This window comes from Phalacrocorax aristotelis, chromosome 7 (assembly GCF_949628215.1).
Source record: "Phalacrocorax aristotelis chromosome 7, bGulAri2.1, whole genome shotgun sequence".
Classification (NCBI taxonomy): Eukaryota; Metazoa; Chordata; class Aves; order Suliformes; family Phalacrocoracidae; genus Phalacrocorax; species Phalacrocorax aristotelis.
The window spans coordinates 47,354,413-47,380,875 of NC_134282.1; the positions used below are offsets into that span (position 1 = coordinate 47,354,413).

Sequence of the window (26,463 nt, forward strand, 5' to 3'; positions counted from 1 at the left end):
ACTCCCAACAGCTTTAAATAGTAGCTCTAGTTCCCCAGGATGAACTGTTGTATCTGTACTCTCTTAGCTGGAAGGATGTCTCACAGAGAAAATAAAATTTCACAGTATCTGTGAAACAAATTCTACACTTGGGCCCATCAGTTCAAGCATGAAGTGACTCAACTGACATTACACTGGACCAGTTCATTCCAGTGCAGCAAAGAGCTGGATTTAGCCCAGGTTTCCAGAGGACTGTTCTGGGTTGTCACAGGTGCCTTCCTTTCTATAGCACATCGGATTTCCCACACTGTTGCTGAGACACGACCAGATCAGAAGCATGCACAGCCTGACCCAACCTGTTGAACACACTGTAAAAATTCTGATCAGACAGAAATCAGATACATGCTCTACAGCTCAAGAGAAATCTATGGCAATAGAGAGCTCTGGCTAAAGGCATCCATAACTGTCACTCTACCATGCAAAGGCTGCTTCCCATAATAAGAGGCTAAAGTAGGAAAAGGAGAATCATCTCTGGTTCCTTGGTGTCAGAATACCATTCCTCAGGTCAGTCTGTATGAAACTACATACTAGAGGCAGCCATGAAACTGGGGTTTATGTTTAGGAGCGGAAGATGTTCTCACATAGTACCATCTGGGCCAGTGGCCCCTCACTCTACCTTGCATGCAAAGTGTAAGGAGGCATTCTCTCTCTCTCTCTCTATATATATATATATATATGTTTACAAACTGCACAAACATTCAGTCAACTTTCTATTCAGAACTGGAGCAACACATCTGGGAAGGATGCTGAAGCTGGCAAACATGAGCAGTAACCCATTAGCTTACGGCTCTGCAAGTCAAAGCCTTGTTCACGCCGGGCTGCTCTCAAACCCACTGTACACCCCAAGTGCTGTTGAATGCAGAGGGAGAGCTGTACTGTTGGATGTTGGTTGGCTGGAAATGTAGAGCCCCCTGAGAGCCTTGGAGCTGCATGTCTGTCCCGTGGTCACTCCCTCATCTTCTGTCTCTCCTTCCATCCACGAGAGGCACTCCTGGATCTCTTGGTCCAGCTCCGAGAAGTCTCCTTCACCATCAGAGCAACTGTCAGTATTATAATCGATTTCTTCCACACAAGGAGGTTCATCATCAGTCTCCAGGCTGCTGTTGCTGGCGCTTCTGCAGAAAAATCAGAAGAGACTGGTTGTCATCAAAGGAGGGTGTGTTCTCTAAGGATAACACCAAGCAACAGGGAAATGCCATTCCTGGGTTCAATCCTGGCTCTGTTAATAAGACATAAGATGGCACTACGCAAGATCCTGTATATCTTTATGTCTGCTTCACCATCTGTAAAATGAAGAGTGATACTTCCATACCTCACAGGAGAAACGATTATTGTTATCACTATTATCGTTATTGCTTATACAGAAACTGAGTGCTTTATATACAGACAACACCATTCTTGCCTTGAGGCACTTACAAGGTTATAGAAACTGAAATATAGCAGAGCACGAGGTATTAGTTTCCAGACTGTTCCTGGTTTAATAATCATCCACCTCACTGTAGTTCCACATTTAGTGTAAGACCTAATTAATCCAGGTGGTTGAAGTGCTTTGGCATCTTTTCCTCCTGTTCTGTGCAAGCTCAGAGCACTGCTAACAAGAGGCAGCACGAACAAAAAGTGGAGGCTTTCGGGTCTTCAAGCACGCTGGCTCCAAGGAGGGCAGAAATAGCAGGAGTACTTGTGTTTTGGAAGGAACCTGAAAAGGCTTTGACAGCATGATTTCCCGAGGAAGGGCCAAATTCAGAGGCGAGTCTGAATGGCTGAGGAGACACTCTAAATGGATGCCACAGCTATGTCGTCTGGCTCTCAGAAGGGTACGTTACACCACCTTAGCCTCCTGCCATTTACTTACAGGAATGGTTATAGGCTTTCTTAACATGTCCACTTTCAATACATAGTGTATTAGGTTAGCCTAATGCAATATTTATGGAGGAATTGTAACCACTAGACCAGATGGCTCTGGGGGATATGGTCTTCCTCCTACTTAGCTGCCAAGTTCCCATTTGGCCCTTAGACCAGGAGGGCAGCTGGGTAATATTTTGAGACCAGAAAGAAGCCTGTGGTTTCAATGTCACCTGGGTTAGAGTCCGGATGAATCAGGGGGACAGATACTGTGTTTTTCACCGCCAGGTCAATGTTTTCAATCAGACTCAAAGCAGGGGAATGTATTGCTTTGGGGGACTGGGAATGGAATAATAATCTTCCACCACTGGGCCAGACTTTCTAATTCGTCCCAAGTTGGGAAGAATGAATGTTTTGGCAGATGGAACATACACAGCTTTAATGTGTGGTCTGCTCATTTACATGTCAGTACCCGGAATAATCTTCCAGCTCTCAGCTGTTTCTCAGCAGTGCCAGCATCTGAGGTTTCAGAACATACCAAAGGTGTAAAGTATTACTTTTGGATATATTGATCCCTTCTCTCTTCTGCACTCCAAAAAAGGCGTAAGATTTTCCTAGCTTTGAGACTCCAGATCTTAACTGTATACAGGCTACTCTGCAAGCAGAAACAAGCGGTGTCAACACACTTCTCTGGCTGATCTCAGGCTTAGTTACTTCAAAGGCTGGGTATAAAGGATTCTCTGAAAGCTTAATAGAGCTGTACAACTTAAAAATAAATACAGGAATAATTATGGTCTTTTACAGTTTCTGGCTTTTCTTCAGTCTGCTCAGAAATCTGGGTCAATAAGAACTCATACTGAAAGTGAGTGTGTGACATGAAACAAAACAAACAAACCAGGACAATCCTCCCAGCACAAACAGGAGCAAGCAGTGGTGTCTACTGAGTCTGGCCAGTGGGTTTGATTTCTTTTTGATTTGTTTTTTTTTTTTTTTTTTCCATATGAAGGCATGGCATGAATTACCATGATACCAAGTACCTACGATAATTCCAAAGCTGACTAAACTCAGGGGAACTAGATTTTTCATTTAAAAGCTCTGCTTTTGCCGCTTTGCAATCAAAAAGAACCAAAGCGTATCTACTTTCAATATTGCACTTGTATCTTTGGGAGAGGCTGCTAATGACATTGGGACCGAGCGTAACTGCCACCCAACTCACTGATACGTTACAGATGGAACGATTCAGTGCGCAACCAAGGAACTGAAGGCCAAACATTTCCGTGAACAGGAAAATAATTTTTTAAAAAATCCCTATTATTACTTAAGCTGGGAAACCAAATAACAGAGGACCTTCTGAAGTTTTTGATAACATAAATGATTTTAGGACTGGATTTCTGATAAAAAGGGGAAAATTACTTCTAGCACAAAAGCACTTCACTGTGGAAGGGAAATCTGGCAGACAACAATCAGAGAATGAAAAAGAAAACCACAGAAAACTGTCATTTCCTTACATTGAAGACTGAAGGGACAGTCTTTATGAAGCAAGTATTTATGTATAAAACCTTTATAATGGGCTTCAGAAGCTCTCCCTTCCAAGATGGGTGCTGTCATGTTGCCTACATACATAATACACAAAACACCAAAACTTGTGACAATTCAATACCTGGGCAGATATATTGCATGGAGAGGCTCCCCACAAGTGAGGATGTGCCTAGACCATCTTTAGAGGTCAGGAAAGAAGGCTTGCTCCCTAGTCTGTTCTGCCCTTTGCTCCTTTGCTGCGACAGTGATTGAGCAAGCCAATTAGCAATGACTTCAGCAGTGGTTTTTCCAATATGGACTGGTACCCACTGGATCAATGCCGCCACCACAAATCACATAATGAGCTAACAAAGAGCAAATAGATGGTACCAACTTCCTCTAACTGCCAGTGCAGGCTGTAATCACACTGGTGACTTAGAATTTGAAAGGCTCTTTATCACACTTCCAAGGTCTACAAACTAGCTAGATCTCTCTGATATGTGGAATATTCCATCCCAGTAATTCACTTTCTGCTGCGGGAAGATTTAAAGCACATAACAAAGCACTGCAAATGGGCTAGTTCAAACCAGCAGGTTAGAGGTTCTTCTGAAAGAGGAGAGGTGGCAGCATGTGGCATGCTGGGGAGCCAGCTAGAGGCCCACTAACAAAGCTGCCAACGTCATTACGTACTACTTCTCCACATCACAAAGACCAGCTCCTTTAGGAGACAATCCAAACAGTGGAACACAGTAATAAGCAGAAATGCCAACATCTAAACTGTTGCATACCATAGTGGAAGGTGTGCCTTTCTTTCTTTTCCAACAGAGAGTTGTGAGTTTTTTTGTTAGGGACAGGTTCTTGGACTTTTGTTTGCTTGTTTATTGTTTTTAATCTGATTTTTAAAGCTGCAAAAGAATTCCCCCCAAAAAAAAAACAAAGAGAAAAACCCCAGGGGACATGAAACAGATTTACCAAAGAATAATGATGTTGTCTTACAGAAGGTAAACAATGAGGAAAACCAATGACATTACATTAGAGAACTCCAAGACAAATATAGTCTATGAATATCACTGAACATGAACACAGTACATAAGACGGGGAGGAAAGGCTGGTAATATATCTATAGCCAACAGTCCCCCAGTTATCATAATAAAACATGTATGCATGTTGGTTGATCTACTAATTCAAAACCTACAACCTCGTAGCCCTCATCTATTCCAGCCGACGGGAGCCACAACAGCAATTTGCAACTTTATGATGTGATAAATGGAATTTCTTTGTTTTTATTTTTAATTTGCATATTTATTGAGATATGACTTGATCTCAATTAGTTCTCCTTTTGTGTGTGGGTGTGTTTGTTTGTTTGCTTGGTTTTAAAGCAAGCAAGCTTTGGTATCTTGTAGAATGATTCTGGTTTTTGGCTGACTTAACATGAGAAGGCGAAGGGAGCCCAGTGCCTCCTTACATGTCAGTGTAACTAGAGCTTTCTGGTATGACTGAAAAACACTTAGTTTACATGCTTCCTGCAAACCCCTCATTCTAAGTCAGTCTACCTGTTAGGTCACAGCTGGACAGAAACCTTGCAAATCAGCTTTCCTGCAGAACTGCACATAAGAACAGACAGTCTATAGTTGTGGTTGATGAACTACAGCTATATGCTGTACATGGGGATGACTGATGAGCTCTCTTCCACACATAATTCTTCTTCGCTTGTGCATACACTTCCAGGGCATGGAGAAAAACTAGAGATGTACTAAGTAATTTCTTGGGATTTTTCACTCACATTTTGCTTGTGTGGGAGGTCACTCATTCTCTGTATATTCCACTGCCTGTCTTAAAATAGAATGTGTTTTATTTTTTCTGCTGGAAAGAACAGGCACTGACAACTGTCCCTCTTAGGGAATCTGTGACTATTGTTCAGGGTTGCTGCTTGACCTTCACTTGACAGGCCTCGCAGTTTCAGTGCATTAGAGAAGGAAACGGAGCATTTACTATTTTTTTCGTATTGCTTCTCTCACTCTTGTGAAATTTGCTGCAGTCTTGCCAGAGCAAAGCTAGGAAGTGAGTGGTTAAATGCTTTACATAAAAAAGGAGGAAAAAGTAAACTCTGGGGACCACTGCTGGTCATGGACATATCAATGACTCCCTGTGAAGAATATATCAACAAACAAGCAAACATGTCTTCATCTTCTCTCTGCAATGAAAAATAACATCCCAGTAGCTACATAATCACCCTGGCCTTACCCTACTTTCTTCTTTCCCTAAACCTTCTCTCTGTCATGATATGTCCCAATCCTTTGGAAGCTGCCCAATGCAGGGATATGGCTGTGTATGAAAAGCCAAGCACGTCTCTGATACAGTTCATAGACTAAATAAGGCAGGAAATGACTTTCTTGAAATTTTTCAAGATATCAGACATTTCCCTATGAGAAAACAGAAAAAAGTATTTATGTCCAACCAAAACAGGCCAAGTTCTCAGCAACTACATCATTCACCTGGAAGGAGGCTGCTCTTTTTTTCCACTCAGGCAGGGACTGAAGACCCCAGCAAGTTCCCTGACCACAGTTCTCACCTGCACAGAGAGGGCATGTCATTCTTTTCCAAGAAAGTTTTACCAATTGTATGAAGAGTTATATACATGCTGATAAGTAAAGTGTCCTGCAGCTTTTAAAGATATACTGCCCTCTCTACAGTGAATTGGGATTGCCTTCTGTTTTTTGATATTAAAATTCCACCTTTGTCACCAAATTGAAATGGGTGTGTGATCTTGCACAGTTTTGCTTTTGAGGAATCCATATGTTTTATTAAAAGTATTTTACAGGAACTCTGCTTCTGAAGTCTTGTAATGAATGTAAAATGACTCTCAAGCAGACGCATGTGCAATTATCCCAGAGTATAATTCAGCCTTTAATATCTTCATAAAGTAGTATTTTAGGATATAAATGAAACAACTACGATGTTTTTAAGTAATTACTCCTCTAAGAAATACACTACAGCAACAATATGCCAACAAAGAAGTGCTTTAGTCTGCCCTTAGTGTCTTCATTCACTTTCTACAAGGTGGGTGCACACCTTGTAATGACTTTCCAGTTTGATCTTTGCAATTCAGGAGCTCCCCAGACAGCAGCCCGGCTTCCCCTCCTGCCTGCAAATAGCGAGACAAGGCTCTGTTTAGTCCCTGACCTCGCCAAGGGAAGGAATCAGCTATGCACTTATGCAAGATGCCTCCAGCTTAAAGGACTATTGCCGTAAACAAAGATGATATGAACTTTGCAGGCTCCCATGAGATTTCCCTTTCCAAAGACTCTTTGCCAAGGACTTTTACATCTTACAACACCTCCTGAGAAAATGTGTGCTAAGCCCTAGGCAATGCCAGGTGCCTTGGCTTTCAGCCCACCACGGCCCATCCTTTCACGAACAATATGAACATAATCAAACACGCCTTGAAATCTGTTTGCTATGGCTAAGAGATGTTTGGTCTCCTTTTAAGTCTAGGTTGGTTTTTTGTTTTTTTTTTTCTTCCTGCTGCAAATAGCCAAGAGAAAGGTGTAATTCATTGCTAAGACTCGTACCAATTAGTTTTTCAGGAGTTCCCAGGGTAATTGTAGGCTGTAATATTTATAATTGATTTGCCCAGATTAAAAATGGATGTCTGGTGCACCAGTTAGATAAGTAAGGAGCAAGTAGGGCTTTATCATTTAGAGAGAAGGGAAGACAACTTGTAAATAAAGGAAGAGCATGAAGAGCAAGAAACAGGCTGACTCCTGGCCAATACTGTCCCCTAATGTTCATTCCGCTTGCAACAATTTAGCCCTGGACAGCATTTCACTTGCATCTAGCAGATGTTTTCTTAGTCTTCTCAGGAATGACTGTTTCCATTCTCCTTATTGGTAAGAAGATGGCTGATGACTGTTGTAAGAGCAGAGTAGAAGTTGAGTACACTCCTCTCATTTCACATGGTTGAGAAATTGAAAAGCTGTGTATGAATATGGAGAATTGCTTTTAACTGAATTACATCATATCGTTGGTACAGCTTTGATCCTTCTGTGAAAGGTGTGTTTATACAGAGGACAAGTAGGCATTTTTGTCCCATTTGTAGGGTACTAACTTGACATTACATGACACTCCTGGATTCCAGCTACCTCAGTTCAAATCCAGACATGTTTCTATCGCTAACCAATAAAATTCACATGGGCTGGCCTTTAGACTTGCAGGATGGAAAAGCTGTTGCGAAGCCAAAGGCTATGGATTTGGTTTTATGAACAATCATTAATTTCTTCCTAATGGAGAAGCAATCTATATATCAGTGCAGCACTAACATCGCATCTTTAGCATTCTTATAGCTGTAGGCTTGTAAGCATTAAAAAACCCCACTGACTTGAACAGATACAAGTCAGCCACGAAATGGAACTATGACATTTGGGGCAGACCCCAGATTAACACAAGGAATAAAAGATGGGTGACATAAAATAGATGGAATAATATGCATCACCAGGCAGCACTGTCAGTGGCTTGGATTTTACTCTGAGTTTAAGAATCAGAAGAAATGCTTCCAAACTAGAGAACGTTTTGGCTTTCTATAGCTTAAGCTTCCTGAGAAATATGCGCAGTCAAGTCCCCCTGTATGGGAAGGTATTTACTAAGACTTATTAGGACACTAAATAATGTTAAGGTTGCTGAAAATATTATTTTGAAGGTGTCTGGGAGCTTTTCTCACAGTGTCTCTACTTCAGGTAATTTCTTCTCAAAATAGTAATCACATTATTGATGATACTTAGCAGTCCAGCCACAGTAATACTGGAAGATTATTGGAACCCTTGTAATTGCTTTTGGGTGCTTCCAGTAATTGAGACATTGGCACTGTAGCGGGGAAAGAAATGTGGAAAGATTTTGGCTTAGATGCTAAAAATTTGTACTGCTGAGGATAAATAATGTAAAGGCATGCAGGTTCTCCTGGGTTCTTATTTCCCTTGGTGCTGTTTCATAGAATTCCAGTGACTTCATCCAAGTTTTGTAATTGGTTCTATATATTTAATTTCAAAAGTCCAAGTTCCATATGTGTATATCCCTTAGTTCTCTCTGAGTGACTTAAAGGATTTGGGGGTTTTGAAAGTAAAATATTTTAAAATGGCCAAGATATGTCTAGACTGTGTTTTAGTTACATATCTGTTTTATGTACAGGGTGTTTTTTTGGGTCAGATAACCATGCATGCAGATATTTGCTTGCGCTCCAGATGACAGATAGACATTTAACTACCTGACTTAATAACAACTGCTGTAAATGACTAAATACCAACCACTATACCCCTTGGAGGAGAAACCAACCTCTTGGTTGCTAGTTTCTCTTCTTGAAAAGCTATTTTTAGCTCCGAGGTTTAAGAGAATCTATTTATGATAGGTATGTATGTGTGTATGTATATATGTAGATATGTCTATACAAGCCCACAAAGTAGATCATCACCCTTATCCATCTTTCCTTACAGATAGATAAATAAATAATAGCTACACATACACGTATATACACACACACTCAGACACCCACATACCTACATATCCCCACAATTACATAGTTTACTCTGTGTTCAGAGCACAATTTTCATTACAAGACATAGGAGGTCTCAGGAGATAGTCCTGCAGCTGGCAGAGAGATAACAATAGATGATCACTGAACCTTGATGCTATTGCATGCAAGTGGAAGCAACCTCAGGGAACGAGCAGGCTACTGACCAGGGCAAATCAGTTCTTTGACTCTACTCTTCATGTAAGTGTTGACAAAACAGCAGGTCACCTAAAGGGGAACTTAGACCATCTGGGTTGGACTTGAGATATATTAGGACAGTCAGCAGGCAGGCAGAAATGGTTGTCTAAAACATAAAGTGTTATCATCAGCTATGTGAGAGCTCAAACTAGAAGCTAAAAGCAAGTTGTGTGACAAAATTTAAGAGCTTGGATTCTCAGTAGGGAAATATGGACGTATTCCTATTCCACATGAACATGACTCATTCTTGTACCTTTTAAAGTAAGGAATGACTGTTTTAGAAACCTTTCTGCATAGCTCTTTTTTCTTTCACAATCACAGGTCTTCAAATGGGTAAACAATGACTGGAACTAAAGTATTGAGCTCTGGCAAAAACAATGATTCTGGTTCTGGAGTGTCCAGAGAGTGGGGACAGTATGGTACCATGTCGGGGTTCAACAGCTGTTTTACCACTGGATTCTGCTTTTAAGGAAAGCCTTCAGGCAACTCTCAGCTTAAGGGTCACAGAAGACAGTTTCTGGAGCGTACTGAAAACAATTAATTTAAGGCCAACATGTTGGCAAAGCACTGAAGCCTAAGAGGTTCCGGTTGATGGACATCAGTCAACATGGCCACCTCTCAAAGTAAGTTCATCTCTATAAGGTCCTATGTTATCACAGGTTTCTTGAAATGAATCCAAGACAAATCTGCAAAATCATAATTCCCCTAAAAGTTAGGTATCTCATCCCAGGAATATTCACCATAACTGATATAAGAAACTTCCTGTACTGTGAAAGTTCTGAGACTAATACATAACTTTTGTTCTCTCATCCTTTCCTGTAGAGAATAAATGTGTTTAGTCAATATCATAATTAGGAAAGAGAGAGAGAGACTGTGTGTGTACCCATGAGAATAAAAGGGAGAGAAGGCAAGGTCAAAGAAATCTATCTTGCCTTTAAAGCAAATTGAAGTGGGGTTTATAGCAGAAACATCTGATGTAGTATGTGTGATCACAGATAACTGATAATAGATTCAGGTTAAAACTTCAGCCTCTGCCCTCATCCTAAATCTTTTCTGAGACATAATGAGATTCAGATAAAACAAATCTGAACACTCATGTTCCACATATTTCAAAACATTCTGATCAATTATGTTTTTAACACCATATGGAACCAAATCCAAAACCTTGCTTAACCTCACTCATTACACAGCTGATTTGCATATACTTTGGACTCCATTAAGGACAACAAAAAATGTCAGCTACAGCACGTAAGTGGCAACTCTTGCTAATTCCTTGATCTTGCCAAAGCCCGGCCAGATGTTTTGTGAAGAATAGCAAATATTTCATTATGCTATTCCTGCCTCCTAAAATTTGTCTGTTAGGAATTGCAAGGATGAATTTTAGTGGTTTAGCACACAAGAAAAACAGTAGGCACGGAGGGTTGACACAAACATGGAGCACAACCTTCATCTTACTTCAGAATTCAAACAAGGTTTAAAGGGATCCTTTGTGCCAGAAGGACCCACCAGCCAGGAGCATATGATTCCCAGTAAACAGAAGAAAGAGGAAAAACAACAGCCATTTGCTGTGATGTAAGGAGAAGGCATGGCCTTGCAAAAAAGAACATAGTAAAGCGCATATAAAAGTTGCCATTGCTGTACTTTTCGGTGTTCCTGTTGTAGGTATTTAACAATGTTTCACCTGTATAACAGTGAGACGCTGTTTTCAAATGAATCCATTTGTACCTTGTATAATCTATCAATTCCCAGCAGGGAACAATTTTTAAAATCACTGTTAACATGAGTATTTCCTGAATATTTTATAAAAATCAATTTTCAAATGCCTGCCAAAATGTTCTATGTTTTTTACCTGAAAGTTGCAATTACATTTTCTTACTTTTTCTGTATGTGAATATGTGTGTATGTATTTATATATGCATACAGAAATTCCCACTGAAATTCTTAAAATAATACTAACACATCAGAGAAGCAAGCACATTCTGAGTAAAAGCTGAAGCAACATAAACTGACAAAAGCATTCATTTAATCAAAATAAGGCATGTATTTGGATGGATGGGCAAATTAGAGCACAGCTTACAGAGCAGTGAAACAACCACTTCATAGAGAACCACCCTGAGCATTTAATGTCATTCTCTGATTTTCAACCAAAAATGATAAAAGGTCAGTTCTTGTGTGCAGAATAAGTGACTGAAAAAGATATTTCAGGCTGTGCATCAAGGGAAAATTGAGTCATGAGGTTAAAACCCTTGTGTTTGGAAGACAGTTTCTACACTGGGTGGGCTTGCAGTCACTTTGAGCACTTTGAGCTGTTGTCTCCTTGCCCCAGTTCCCCAGTAACACGGGTCACACTACCTGGCCAGCAAGCTTATGGCATGGTGTGTCTGAAGCCCTCCACCACCCGCCTAGTCTGAATGAGGGTGAAAAGTTGTTTAATTGCCTCCTCTGTGTAAGTGCCTTTCTACTGGAAGCAGTAAAAAAATAGGTGCTTAATAACCTTGGTGGGCCTGGTCCAAAACACCCTCTCAGCAAACCAAGACTTCAGTAAACAAAACAGCGAGTTTCCAGATCCATTAGGGAAAGAAGTGAGCGTTCATGATTCTGCCAGACAGGAATGTAGAGTTTAGCTGGAGGAATGATGAGGTTGTAGGACTCCTGCTGACATCAGGAGGAGAGAGAGGTCCTCAGTAATAACAAGGATTAGCTGCCAGGTCATATTTCAAAGAGAAACACTGTAATTCTTGCAGTACTGAAAAAAACCTGAAGCCCTAAAAGCTAAGGGGAGATTACTCAGATGGGAAAGAAACTGTCATGAGCTGCCAGATTTTCGGTACCCAGACTTGTCTCTGATTCTAAGCTGTCCAGCTACATTGTCTTGCAGAAAAAGCCAGCCATCCAGCTTGAGGAAACAAAGGCCAAGGACATGTGCGTGGGGGTTCTGCTGGACCTGAAAACCTCATTAGTCAGGAAATATTGTATTTCCTGGCATTTGTCTTTGTATTTATGTTTTCCTAGCTCCTCATTTTGTCTCTTTGCTTCAGGAAGCTGCTTATTGCACCAAAATACCATGGCATCTGCTCTTCCCAAGGTGGATTCTGTCTTCCAGGAACTGAAACACCATGAAAAGACCAGATCGTGAGTTGTTCTGGCTCATGAATTTCCCTCAAGGCATTGAAAAAGCCCACAAAGTTATATTTGCCAGTACAGAGAGAACAAATCCCAGTGCTAAATATACATATACACTTTACAAAGGGGGTGAATTTGGGAAGGTTGTATTCATGGATGCACACAGGGTTCCTTACTGCTGTGTGTTCTGATAGAATCTCTTTTCTTTTTCCTTCTTCTCCAAAAAATCCTGATGGCATCATTTTCTCTACAGAACTTTTTGCTGCACCAGCTTTACATAGGTACCCCTGTGATAATATTTCTGGTGTCTGTAGCACACATCCCCTTAAAAAAACACTGTATTCTGCTGAGGAACCCAGGCTCTTGGAATGGTGGAGATAATAAGGTGGTTGAGCAGGTGCAGCCAAGTCAGACTGCTGCTGACGTTACCCTGAGTTTGCCAGGCTTATGCTGGACTTTCTCCTTTTCCGCACAACCAACCTGCAGATAAACTGTGTCAGATTTAATGGTGCATGATACAGGCAATTCAGTATCAAGGAGAAAAAAAGCATCTCTGAGGCAAGATGGGTTATCAGCTTAGCTCAAAAAGCAGCCTATCAAGAAACACTGCCAAGGCGATTTCAGAAATCTATAATTTAGATGTTACCTTAAGCCTAAAACTTTGTTTGAAAACTTCATACTTCTTACAAGCAGACCAGCAAAGCCCAGGAGGATCAGAACAGATATCAGTCCAGATGACAAAGTAATACACTTAGTGTATATGAAGTGCTGTACACATGAAAGGTACAGGAAGGATGGCAACATTATACGGTTTTATCCTGCAAGGAATCAAAGCTGTTATTACACAGCAGTTTTCTCCAGGCTATTACACTCTATTGCTTACCCACCAATCAGCTTACCTTTCTAGGCTTCCCAACAATATGAATCACTTTTAAATAACAATGCATTTACTTTACATACAAGCTTTGCAGCCTGAAACACCCCATACTGCTTTCTGCGAGCAAGGGAAGCAGTCTGATGATTTATCAGGAAAAGGTCTGCTGATGTGCATGGAGCTGCACCGCCTTGTCCCAGCTGAGCAGCTGAACTCCTGAGCAACATCACTAATTTTGCAGCCATTTCTGAGCCAGGGAACACTGCTTTAAATCTTGCCATTTTCAGAAAAGAAAGCAAAGAATTTCAAATGCATTGAACAGCCCGTGGAATAATTTGAAGGAATGCGAGATATAAGAAATATGCCGTGTCAAAACTTGGCAAAGGTACAAGGCCTAGATCCTTAATTCTTAACAGAGTATTTCTTAGTTTGCTAGTGAGTGAGGATTGCTGTGCAGTGACAATCATTTAATCATAATTGCAACAGCAGTGAGAGCCTACAGTGCTTTTCACATCAGCTTTACGCATTCACTCCACAGATGGACACTACAGCAAGGCATGGTGCAAACTGCAGGCATTGCTGGAGGAGTGGTGCCTGCTTGTGTAGTTCTGGGAAAGCAAGGGGCTTGGCAAGTGGCAGAGCAAGGTCAGAGAGGCTGTATACACTGGTCCAGGGTGTCTCTTAGGCAGCCTCTTTTCAGCCATGCTCCTAGCAACAGGTCTCAGTGAAAGATGGCACAGATTCTGCTGGATGTCTTTCTGTAGTACACATGTGTTTACTGTAACTATATCCTATGAGTTTAGGAGAAAAAAAGCCAAGAATTAAATACACTCACACAATTAGGGTAATGTTGCCTAAGCTGCTGAGGGTGAATTCATTATGGGTAGATTATATGTCCAAAGATCTGTGATGACAGAGGAGCAAAGCCAGTCACCACAAACCAAAAGATTTAGCTTCAGGGGCATGCTTCCTTCCACCTTCTCGTGCTGTTCTAGACATTTCCAATGCAAGCGAAGTCTGTGGGGAGACAATCAAGGAAGAAGAAAATTTCCTGTGCTGTCTATTCTCTTGCTGCTTTCAAGGTCTGCCCCCTTAGAAGCTTGGCATACCCTTCTCCCACGATACTCCCTATAGTCAGGAAATGCCTAACATTTTACTTCTTACAGAGGGTCTCCTCTGAGGTGGATTAACCTAACACTCCTTAAACTCAGACCTATCAATTTCCTCTGCTGGAGACTTTGGATTTAGATATCTTTGCTGTACTGGAAAATATCCACTGATAACAAGCAATTATTATTACAAGATATATCCTTGGAGATAGATAGAAACTGGCTGCTAGGAAAGGCTGAAATGAAGGGGAGAGAGGAAAACCAAAAATACTATTCTTATTTAACCTGACAGGGTTTTAATCACTTTCCCAGCATGTCACACCCAAGAGCCCTTGGACAACTTCCTGAACAAGACTCAATTGAAACCTACCATGTAAAGCGCTTGATTCTCTCATGATAATATTAAGCATCATTATTGGAAATGCATTGTAGAGTTCAATGCTAATTTCAAATTTAATTTGGTGTTTGAAGCCATTAAAAATATATCCAATCTCCTTTTCTCCCCACGAACTAGTATTTGGGCCCTGAGGGCAGCATCCATAGCAAGCTGAAAAACAGTTTGCAGAGTTCTTTCTGTGAGACTTTACAGGTGTGCACTAGATCAAATGATTTATAAAACATATACCTAATATAATGCCCGTGATAGGAAGAACTGAAATCAAACAGTTTGTAGTAAGGACTGTTTTAAAGCATTAATTGTAGTGGGGAAGAGGTGCTGTAGAAGAAGAGCTGAGGTTAATGTGCTTATCTTTCCATTGCTGTGGACCTGCATGCCAGGCGTGTTCAGGTCACAGAGAAAATGAGCCGAGCAAACCAGCTCTGGCATATCCCAGATTGATTTTGAGGTGCGTCGTAAACTCTCAGAGGGTTCAGAGCATAGGCTGACTGTGCTGAACAAGCAGCATGAGCAGTAACCTGGAGGATGCCTACCAGCGCCCTGAGAATGAACTGCTCTGATTCAAGGGCATTGTAATAACACATGCTAAATAGAGACTGATAGCCCCCAAATGGGCATCACTGACATGGGGCTGAGCAGTCAACAAAAGGAGAGATTCTGCAAAAACACAGGGCAGAAAGGTGGTTACAGAGGTGAACAAAACAGTAGCCGGTACAGAAATCCATTCAGTGTAAATACTGAAAACTTCAGTCTAGACCACAGCAAGCAAATGGGCCCTCTGTAAGGCTCAGGAGAGGTCTGAGGTGAGACAGGACAGACACAGTGAGGGTGGAAAGAGGTACGGTATGAAAGTACACTCACTCCTCAGATGCCCTGGACTCTGGCAGTCCTCAGGACCGCTGACCACAGGAACCACAACAGGATCTGCCTCCCTGGAACGGCTCTCAATTTGGGCATCATCTGCCAGGCATAGGACTAAACCTGACAACCTCAGCAGGAATAGGTGTCCATGTGGATGAGAACTCTTGCCCAGAGCATATTACAGGAGAACAGGATGTTCTGCGCTGCTGCCAGGACATTCAGTAGCAGGACTTCGGACTGCTCGCTGAGGTCAATGAGGCAGCTGAGGAGAGCTGTGAATGGAGGTCTCTACAGGGCCTTGCGGGGTTAGCACGGCAGCATGGGGCAGACAAGCCCTTAAGGTCAGGCCTGGGCCAGTAAAACGTAGCAGTAGAAATTATTTAGAAATGTGTCATCCCTCGGTAAGCCTGGATACAAGATTGGAAGCTCATACCCAGATTGTGGCCTATTTCCAATTCAAATTCTGTATTTTCCAAACACAAATCCAATTTCCAAATCCAAACACTGTATTTTCCCGTTTACTTATCCAATGTTGCTTCAGCACTTAATTGTCTACCTGCTGGCCTGGCCTTTTCTGCCATGCTGTTGCCAGGCCATCAATGATGTGTCCAGGAGGGTGAAACGAGCTTTGAATCAGGTGATAAATTGCTGTTTTTGTTGCAGCTGCTAACATCTCTTAAATGTTTAAACAGCGTGACTGCACACATATCTAGTAGCTGCTTGGTTACGTTTATTCTGGGTGAGGTGCTATGCAGTTTCTTAGATGTGTGTGTCAAATATTCATAAATGGCAGGCTACTGAGATATCTTTCTGTAGTATTTATTTATAGAATTTATTTTTCAACAGAATCAATCTTTATGTGCCTAGCTGCAGCATTACTTGTTGCCTTACCCATTTTTCCCAGACAGTGTCTGCCGATCTAACAATATCCCTCTTCCCACAACATCTATTCGCAGTACGTCTGTCCAAGGTATCTTCCCATGTGTACTCATAGCATCCGTCTCTTTAATTTTAACTATATATCCACTCCATCTAGTGTTTGTCATCTATCTGAAGCACTTGCTGTATCTCTCCACACTATCTCTTTATCTAGTCAATGGTATCTTTCCCTCCGTAGTGACTCTATCCCCTTCTCTCAGTCACACAGAGCACCAGAATGTAATTACGGGTTTTGGACCACAACCACAGTTTCCTTTTTTTTCCAAGTCGGGCTCAGAAATCGCCTATTAATTTATTTGTTCTGATGGAAAGGCTAGATGTGCAAAATGAACTCTGGAAGGGTACAAGTACCTTTGGGTCAAATACTCTTCACCAGGCTTATTTGCTTCCCTGCTGTGTGTTAACTGCTCACTGCTGCGAGGGCAGGGAGCTGCACTTAGCTGCTGCTATCTGAGAAACTCATCTTCAAATAAAGGTGCTGCAGTGACTCTTGCCTCCCTGGTCTTCTTCCCCTTTCCCTCTCCCATTCCCTTTTACTCCTCTGTCTTTCTTCTTTTCCTTCCCCCAATGCTTTGCTCTAAGTTTGTCCCTTCCCTTCTTTTTCCCACTTGGCATTCTCAGGATGACAAGTGAAAGTCCCTCCCTATTAAAATTTCACTGCCAAATAAATATTAAAGCAGAGGGGAAAATCCATTTGGCTCTGTGTGATTTATTGTGATCTGCAACGCAAGGCCCAGCACAACAGGTCAAATAGGTTTCACAGCCTATTTACCTGCTTCACAGGGGTATGAAGGACTCAATGACCCTCAGTGCTTAAAAAGCCTATGATGGGGAGAGATCTCCTCCCCACCAAGATCACCAGTCTGAACGACATGGAGAGGGACATGTTCTCAGGGCCAGGAAAGGAAGGACAGTAAAAATTAAAACCTCTTTTCATTTTTTTTTCTTCCTACTTTTTTCTCATCCAGATGAATCACGACAAGAATAGTACAAAAGATGGTCAGGTCACTTGGAAGTGATCAGAGAGTCTGTTAAAATGTCAGGAACACCTGAAGGAAAGAAGAGGGGGAAAAAAAAAAAGAAAAGAAAAAGAAATAAAGCAGGAAAAAAAACAAAGAAAGAAAAGGCGGGAGGGAAATGCTTCCATGTCTCTGGTTTTGGTTCCCTGAGCAAAGACCCCAGCAGTTCATAATATTCCTTCAGGCAGGGACAGTATGGTTCAACGGCAGAATAAGTTATGTATTAATTAATGAACAGCTTTACAGTTTTATGGATAGATTTAACTCTTTCTCTTGTTCGGAGCTGCTGGAAAAAAAAAAGACTGAGACAAATGCAAAGTAAGGCAACATGAATTAACTCGCATTGACATGGAAGGAGAAAATGGTATTTTCACTGAAGTCAGCAAACCTGCTAACAGCTTACGGATTTCAGAGGGGAACCAGATTTTACCTGGAGAGACGAGAACCTCTGGAGACCTTCTCCAGAACTGCCCAAGAGCAGGGACAAGAGATCCCTAAATAGAAGCAAAAATATTTGGGCCCCAGTGGTAGCTGTCAGCTGAGGCAGTGGTAGAAATTTGAATTGCTTGCCAAGGGCTGGCACTGTGGTGGACTGGGCACCACTCCTCTGTACCAAAGTGCCTGGTACACCTCAGTACTTATCCTGTGTATCTTTGTGGAGAGTTGTAAGATTTCTCTAACAAATATTTGGAATAATATCAGTATGTAGTTATGTAATGTTTATTTCACAGAGGGAAGTGGAAATACTCAAATTTGTTTCAATACAAAGCAATGTATGGGCAATAGGAAGAGAGACTCCAGTAGCAGACCAAAAGGGAATATTTGAATCCCTGGTCTTTTAGAGACTCTTATCCCAGCCCGACCACCAGTTTGACACGTGTCTCTGGCAAGTTGCTGTGTATATTTCACCTCCCACCACAGTCTGACACGTCTGTGTAGACTACCAGCTACGACGAGTCTATGCCTCAGTTTCTTCATGGTGAAGGATAGGAATAACTGTGCTCTCAGGAGTATCTTTCAGCCACATGATAACTAACTCTTAGGAAAGAAAGTGAGAGGGGGCTGTCCTCAGATGGAAAGGCAGAAGAATAATCTATCCTTCCCCTTTCCTATTCTGGTTGGGACTACTTAATAGAGTTTTAAACATGTAACATCCATGAAAGAGTCAAGTACAATGATACTTAAAGTGGGGAAAGTTTTCATACAGGAACAACCCATGAACATATCAGGAGGTCCACAGGATGCTAGTGCTTCTCCCCTAAACAAGTAAGCTACTGCCGTGCCCAGTCCCATGGCAAGGAGCGTAAGAGGAAGCAGCAGTGAAGAGGGAAAATGGTGAATGATGAGAACGGGTCTCAGCTGCTCAAGAGGTTTTGCCCAAATGTCTCTCCTCATGCTCACCTAGATCATGGAGTGAAGACAAAGTATGTACTGATTGGAACAGGATGTGGAGACACTCCAAAGGTAGATCAGAAAGAACAATCCATCTCATCTGACTGGGCTATATAATTTACTCATTGTGAGCAGATGGGTTATGAGGTCTGCCATCAGTGATGAATTATATACATGATAAGTCATTCCCAGCTAATGAGGATCCATTATCGTTAGCTGCTAAAGAAGAATAACGGCTTGCCAGGACAGAGTGGGGGTTTTTACAATTTCCAGGGAGAAAATTCTGGGCTGGTAGCCACCTGGCAATTGAATTTTCAGGCAACCGAAAACTTTCCAAGATGGATACCTTCTGCTCACTTCAAGCTTTGGCTTTTAATTTCCTTGGGTAAGTTCAGAAGACAGAATGTAAAAGGAGGTGGGGGAGGAGGAAATGAAGGAAAATAGTAGTAACCGTATCTGATAAGACTGTGATTAAATCAAGGTCTCACTCTAATTACACTGCATTTAAATAAACCTTGCCTAGCAAGTAATTGTAATTAAACTGCAATTAAACATATATTTATATCGCCATTTCCTCCCCGGCACAGCTGTCTCTTTCCACCTCCTGTTGTTGCTGTCTACCTGCCAAAGCCTCTGAATTTAGCACAAGGGACTTTATGTTTCCTTGGTCTTCCAGGAGGAGATGTTGTGGGGTGCCAGGTCTGAGACTCCCCCATGCTTCCCAGGTGTAATCAGCTAAAAGAAGCTCCTGTTTCCAAGCTGTGTGTGTGGGGAGAGATGCAGCTGATGCTGTGATAAACTAGGTCTGAGGAAAAGGTTGTGAGGGCAGAAATATGAACGAAGGGAAGTGGGTGTCTCTTTTCCTTTCACAGGAACTTTAAAAGGTACATATTTCCCCCTTTTAAAATTTCTTTACATTTGGGCTAGAAATAAAGCTACCCTTCTTGCCTTCTGTAGAGCACCTTTGATACGAGTATGTTTTCTAAAGCCCCAGATCTCTGTTTACTGCATCACATTTATGCTTGTGTGTTGTTGTACATGACATGGAACAAAAGAGCTCACTTACCTACACAGTACCTATAGGTGAGAGTTCAGAGCTGGGAATTCAATTCTTGAGTTCTGTTTTCAGCTTTTTAGGACTTTTCACTAACTCTAACTGTGTCCCAGTTTCCATTATTTGCAGCACTGTACTACCCATACATAACAACCTTACAGGTGGTCTTTAAAGTTCACTGCCGTTCTGAACAATTGGATCAGGGAAATCTGCTCTGGAAAAACAGGAGGTTCCAGTTATTTGAAATGGAAATGGTGTTCCTGTTAGGAATTTGGAGATTTCCCTTCTGAAGGAAGGAAAAGGAATGCAGGGAGAAATAAAAGAAGAAATAAACAGCTAAAGGGAGAGAGATAAAAATGAGGAGGTGAACACATATCATAGCGCAAAGGATGCCTGGGGCTAACAAAAGAAAACCAGCTTCTCTGCCCTACCTCCCTCCTCACCAGAGATGATGGAAAACATCTCCATTTGTGCCTCTATCACATAGCTCTAATTAAGGGACTGGAGAAATACCACCGTCACCCTCATCTGTTTGCGTTCAGTTGCTGAAAGGACACCATGCATCTCCCTGACAGCTAGTCATTACAGCTTCGTATGTGCATCCCTCCTTCCACAAGAAATCTTGAGCCCTCTGTTAAATACCTCAGATAAGACCTTTCTTTCTTCTCTGTTACTTGAGGGAGGTGAGCCATGAAACCTTTATCATGGGAAATCACTGCCGGGAGGATAAGGGCATCTGATGGAGAAGAGACTGAATGCTAGACATGCTAGTGACATGCTACACATGTTGCTTCAAAAGGTACACAGCAAAGGAGGGCATCCATATGTACACGTGTGGGGTGCCCAGAAGTGCATATGGGCACAATGTAATATAATAATAATAATAATAATAATTTAAATAATCCTTATTATCCAGAAGTAGTTAAACAAATCTATTTGGTTACTGGCAATTTCACGACTGCTGTGTTATAAGCTGTATTCACTCCCTCCCTCCCTCTCCTCCTCCAGACATTTCTATTTTCTCCCTGAATAACTGGTCTTAGGAAGGTCCTTATGCCAGGTATTAGTGAAAAAGAAAAGAACAGACATCTTAAGCTTGATTTTCGGATGTGACAGTGGTCAGCCTGGTGTGGTGTGGTCTGTCATGTCAAAGAAGGTAGATCCAAACTCTGTGACTCTCAATTTCCTTCCAAACCTTCCTTTAACATACAAACCTCAGTTCTACTTCCAGAAATAGAGGACAAAAGCAATACTACTCTAGTGACATTTATCAGAGGAAGGATTAGACATTTCTTTCCCTCCAGACTCTTACTCCAGAATCACTGGTTATTTATCGGTTAGTTCAGCAGCATTGTTCACTCATAAACAACCTGATCTAAGAGGTATCCCTTCCACAACTTTAATCCTCACTTTCTAAATCAAAAGGGTAAAAACCTCCAAAGGTTGTCATCAGTCATGGGATGAAAACCCCCAAAGGCTGTCATCACCTACAGTTCACCCACATAGCTCTGTGGCACACATCCTTTTTAATCAGGAACCAGTGAAAGAAATGCCTTCTTTTTAAGGTACATGAACTGCTGCCCTCTCTCCCTTTAGCAACCTGCTGCCCACAGAGATATACCATTGAGTCCATGATTACTTTCAGCTTGATTCAGCTCAACTTAGAGGTGCAGTCAAAGGAGGCAACTGACTGTCACAGGTCAAAGCCCGAACCTTCTCTTTTTTTTTTAATGGCTCTGTGAGTGCCTTAGGCTTTTTGTTTTCATTTGCAGTGAACTGAAGTCCACCAGTAATTTTGTTCTGCTATTAGGCAGATGGAATAACAGGAACAACTATCAGCTCTGTGGGCATTCTTTGTCTTTCTCCTTTAATGTAAATACATCTATTTGCAATCATGGATGGCCTTCAACCCCCTTAAAAGATAACTGAGACAGAACTTATAAAACGAGTCTTGGACAACAGCCTTCTGAACACTTGGGAACCAGTGTCCAGCAGCATGGAGGGAGCTGCTTGTGTCAGTGCAAGAGAAGCCCTTCTTGTATCTGTCTGTGCCTGCTTGTCACACACCCATCAGCCATCAGAAACATGCTGTGCATTACAAGTACTGCGTACACAACTACAGACTCAATCACTTCCAAAAGTGAATATTCACAATGATTCCTCACTCTTACGTTGGCTTTGGTTGACTTATTGATTTATTGCCATGGGCAGATTAAAGGTACTAATGACTACAGCATCCTTTCCCTTCTGCATTCATTTGCACTGGAGTGGTAGACAGCGAACAAAAATGTTTCAGTGCAGGGGCTATTTTCTTCTCAATGGCCCACTAGACTGGTAATTTTTACACTCCAGAGCATGACCAAGAACTACTGGTAGGAATAAATGTTTTGTTGTTGACTTAGCTATGGAAGGAATAAGGATCTGTTTACTAGCAAAACCCAGAGCAGAAGAGATCTGTGAGGAGGAAGAGGGAAAGAAGAACAGAAAGCCTATGAGGGCAGAGGTAAAAGGCTATAGGAGATTATCCTTCATTCAGAATGCAGATGAGTTTGCCTAGCAGGAAGCAAAATGGAGAAAAGGTGTCTTACGCATCACATGTCATCTCTGCTGTCACTCACACACTTTAATTACCCTTAAATCGAGTGCAATAGCTTCCCCAGCCCTGAAATACATGCTCTCTGTCTCCTTATACACCTAATAAGGCCTGCAGGGATTTCAACCTTGTGTGCCTCATTGCTCTGATCCTCAGGTTTCTTTTAGCATAAAATCAGCTGAAAAGCATTAAAAGGCACAACCTTATTTTTATAAATCCCTGTTCTGCTTGCCAGACCTAGCTGAGTCAATGAATGCCCAAGACTGTGATTTGGATTCTCTTGCACGGAGTATATTTGTGTACTGCTGTTTCCATATGTCATCATGTACTTGTTACGCTGCTTGTTACTCCAGTCATATCTAGCCAAGGAAGCACCCACAGAAGAAAGCCTGCAATATTTCTAATTTATGTGAGATTTCTAGGGATGGAAAAAATCTTTTGGAACGAAAAAACCTGAAGCCCCAAACATCTGTCCCCTCTGCAGATTCCAGATTCTGATCAAAATTAGTTCCTCCTAGGGGAATTAAGGTTATGATAATTTAGCCGAACTCTCTTTTTTTTCCTATTGCTATCTCCAGTTCTTGGCCTTCAATTTGCTAACTACTGTGGCTTACCACCCCAGGAGACATGTAGAAAATGAAATACTAAACCACTGTAAGAAAGAGTGGAATTAGTCTCAGGTAGTTTAGCCACTTAGAATTAGGCATCTAGCGTAAACTAAATTTTGTGGCTACCCTTCAAATCAATGGACAGAGATAATAGAGACATTATAGCCATACGTAAATAAAGTTAATTGATTAATCATCTTTTAGCAGTGCCTTCATCCCTTAATGAACTACAGAAGAGGGTACGTAACCAGCTCTGTTTAGACACCCAAATTTTACATACAAAGGGCTACATTTTGCAAAGCCTCATGCTGCTGAGAAGGGACACCCTAATGAGATGTTGGAGCAGAGTCAGATGAAGGGTGTTAAAATGGTCAATGCAGAACGAGATGGGCCTAAACTATTAAATCCACATATTTCTGCAAAGTTCAACACCAGGGCTGTCTGGATATCCTGTGCCCTGAATTTTGGATATATGTCACTGAACTAGGGAAGGTCTGGACCATGCAAAAGATATGCAAAAAAAAATCTGGTTTGCTTAGGTATTGCCTTGCTTTTATCTGCAAAGACAATGAAAGTGTTTTGCATTACACATGATGCAAAGTGAGAGCAGTCCTATGCCCAAAGAGCTTGCGTAGGACTGGGTTGGAATATAAAAGTAGTATGATAATATATTAAGTGGTAATACAGTGTTATCCTGAAAATCCCAACCTGTTAGCAAATGATGGTCTTGCTAAGAAACCTGGTGTGTCGTTTGCTGGCTTGGTCTTGCAGGATATTTGTTGTCCCATCTGGATATAAAGAGATGATCCTGTTTGAGCAGTCCTTGAGGAAGAGACCTGGGATCAACACAGTTTAAGTGTAAGGTGTGGGCTGGATTTTTGAGAACGTTTTGTGAATAAATGAAACAAGAAATTTGCCACCTACTTGGGATGCACTTGAAAGTAAAGTGAAAGAAAAACATTGCAGGAGCTTAGGATATTACAAAAATCATATCACCTAGTTTGATTCCCATCTTGCAGGCATCCATAGGAAATGTATCTACAGGATGGATCTGAGAAAGGAAAGGGCAGTGGATAGGGAATATTTGTGACTACTGGTAGAAAAGAAAGCCCATTAGAATGTGTGGGTGTAAGAAGTTTGGGAAAACAGTGGTTTTTTTAAACTAAGATTGTAGCAATCCTGTCACTTCCTATTACAGCAGAAGCCCCTAGCTCTTCTCTGTTGCACAAAACTCCATCCCCTTCCCAAGCTAAATCTAGTTTAAAGTTCTCCTTATGTAAGTCAAGCCAGTTTGTTGGCCAAGATTCTCTTGCCCTACTTGGCCATTTTGTGAACATGCCTGAAACCTCAAATAGGAAGAGGTGTGTTGGGTAAGGATGGTGGTGCATTCCTAGTACTGTGGAAGAAGTCAACACATTAATAGTGCACATATTCCTTATATCTATCTAGTGCTACCACCCACTTCACCTGTGAGCTTCTGATTACATTTTACCCACCTTAAAATAAACACTGCTGAAACGATAACAAATGGTGAGCATGAAATATGACTGCTGACCTCATATATGTGCCCACAATAGAGAGTAGAAGAGATTTCCATGAAACACAGAAGGCAAATCAATAGCTCATTTATGATGTGGAAAGCAGTCTGATGTGGCTTGCAAGAACTCACTGAACGTATAGGCTAAATTCATCATCTGGCAGTGGCATGCTAGGCACTGGTTCTGAAACGCTGTCGCCTAAGCATCAGCACTGCACATGCCTACCGTGTATATCAGGTCCTCTGGTATGTGACTTGAATACTTCCCTCCCAATTTGTCTTGCTTCTCAGAAATGCCGAACGCAGTACATAAAATCAGCAAGAGCAAGGAGTGCTCAGCAAATTTAAAAACAATGCCACAGGTAGGTAAATATCTGCCAAACATCAGCTCCTTGTCTCCTTTGAATATTTTGCTTCTCCTTATTTTTACATATGCACATACTATAAAGCCTGTTTATCTGTTGTCTGCTTGCTCGATGAATCTCCAAAGCCTCCCGTGCCCTAGCTATGATTCATTTCTGAATAATTTAATGAAAGACAAACAGCATGCTTCCAGTTCCATACGCTTGTCTGATATCGGTAGGCACTTCATGATTTGGAGGCAATTTTTTCCCACTCGTCTCAATCTTCCCTTTCTCCCCCTTTCCCCCCCTTACAAGCAGAACCATCGCCTCTACATTCTGACCCCTCAGCGACTGCAAATCATTCTAAGTGGAGGAAAGGTTGAGCCCCAGCTTTGTGCTTGATGCATTTTGTTTAAGTTCCTCGTGCTGTTCCAACATCTGTCATATCCTCCACAGCAGTGCAATCAAACTGTCAGGGCTGAGTGAAGTTTTGCTGATCCAATCTGCTCCTTCTGTGATTCCTGTGATTCCTGTCAAAAGCATCAGGAGGTGGCAGATACAGTTGTGTGCTCTTTAAACAACAGATCTTTATTTTTGCACATTAGAGGAACTGTTATTGTTTGTTTCTCTTAAGCTCACAAAGTGCTCTCTTTGCTTGCAAAGCATGTTCAAATGTGGTTGCAATCACAAGCCACGCTGCATTTTCCAGACTCTGCTGCGTTCCTATGGCCCCCTAGTTTTACATCCCCTTGTCCCATATGAGGTCAGAGCACATAAATATCTCTCAGTCTTGCTGGTGTCTGTAATTCCATAACACATCTTGGAAGCACCCAGGAGGAAGTTACTTTTTGGATACTGCATTATTATTAATGAGGTAATTAAGCCAAAGGATTGTGGTGGAAGGGGAAGAAAGTAGTATTTTAATAAGCTCCCTTCTGGATAACACACTGTGAGTTGCCAGAAGAACGTTATTCCCTGTTAACAATACCAAACGATCTGATACTAATTGATACTATTGATACTAATACCACTAATCACCTTGACTAAAAAGAGGGGATGTTCTTTTATCATTTAAAAAGCAAGTACCTTTGATGTACCTTAACAACTGAAGGAATTAAGAAAGAAATTATTCCGTTTGTGTTCCGTTAATGTGCAGCATGTATTTTTAATCAGCTTTCCAGCATGATGCACCTTTTCACTTCTGACTGAAGCCTTAAGCTCTTGCTGTGAAATGGAAACTTATGGTTTTATCATTTAATAAAAGGAACCTGAATCTGAGGTGAATAGTACGGTTCTGCCCCATTTCTGTGTTGGCCTTGTAGCCTGTGGCTTTCCCCTCAAGGCAGAAAGCCTTCTAATTACAGCAAAGCACCAATAGAAAATGGAGCTTAGGACGCCACCGTGTCCTCTTCTCTGATACTTATGTTGGCTGGTGACTCCTGCTGTGATGAAAAAG

The 26,463-nt window shown here is 41.6% G+C and overlaps 1 protein-coding gene across 1 annotated transcript in view; it reads right to left on the reverse strand.

Moving 5' to 3' along the window:
* Positions 1-768: 768 nt before the first annotated feature.
* Positions 769-26,463, reverse strand: part of AGBL1 (AGBL carboxypeptidase 1) — a 270,250-nt gene continuing 244,555 nt past the window's right edge. The window contains exon 22 of the mRNA XM_075100597.1: positions 769-1,154. Coding sequence (XP_074956698.1) covers positions 848-1,154 — 307 coding nt within the window. The 3' untranslated portion in view covers positions 769-847. The remainder of the gene's footprint in view (positions 1,155-26,463) is intronic.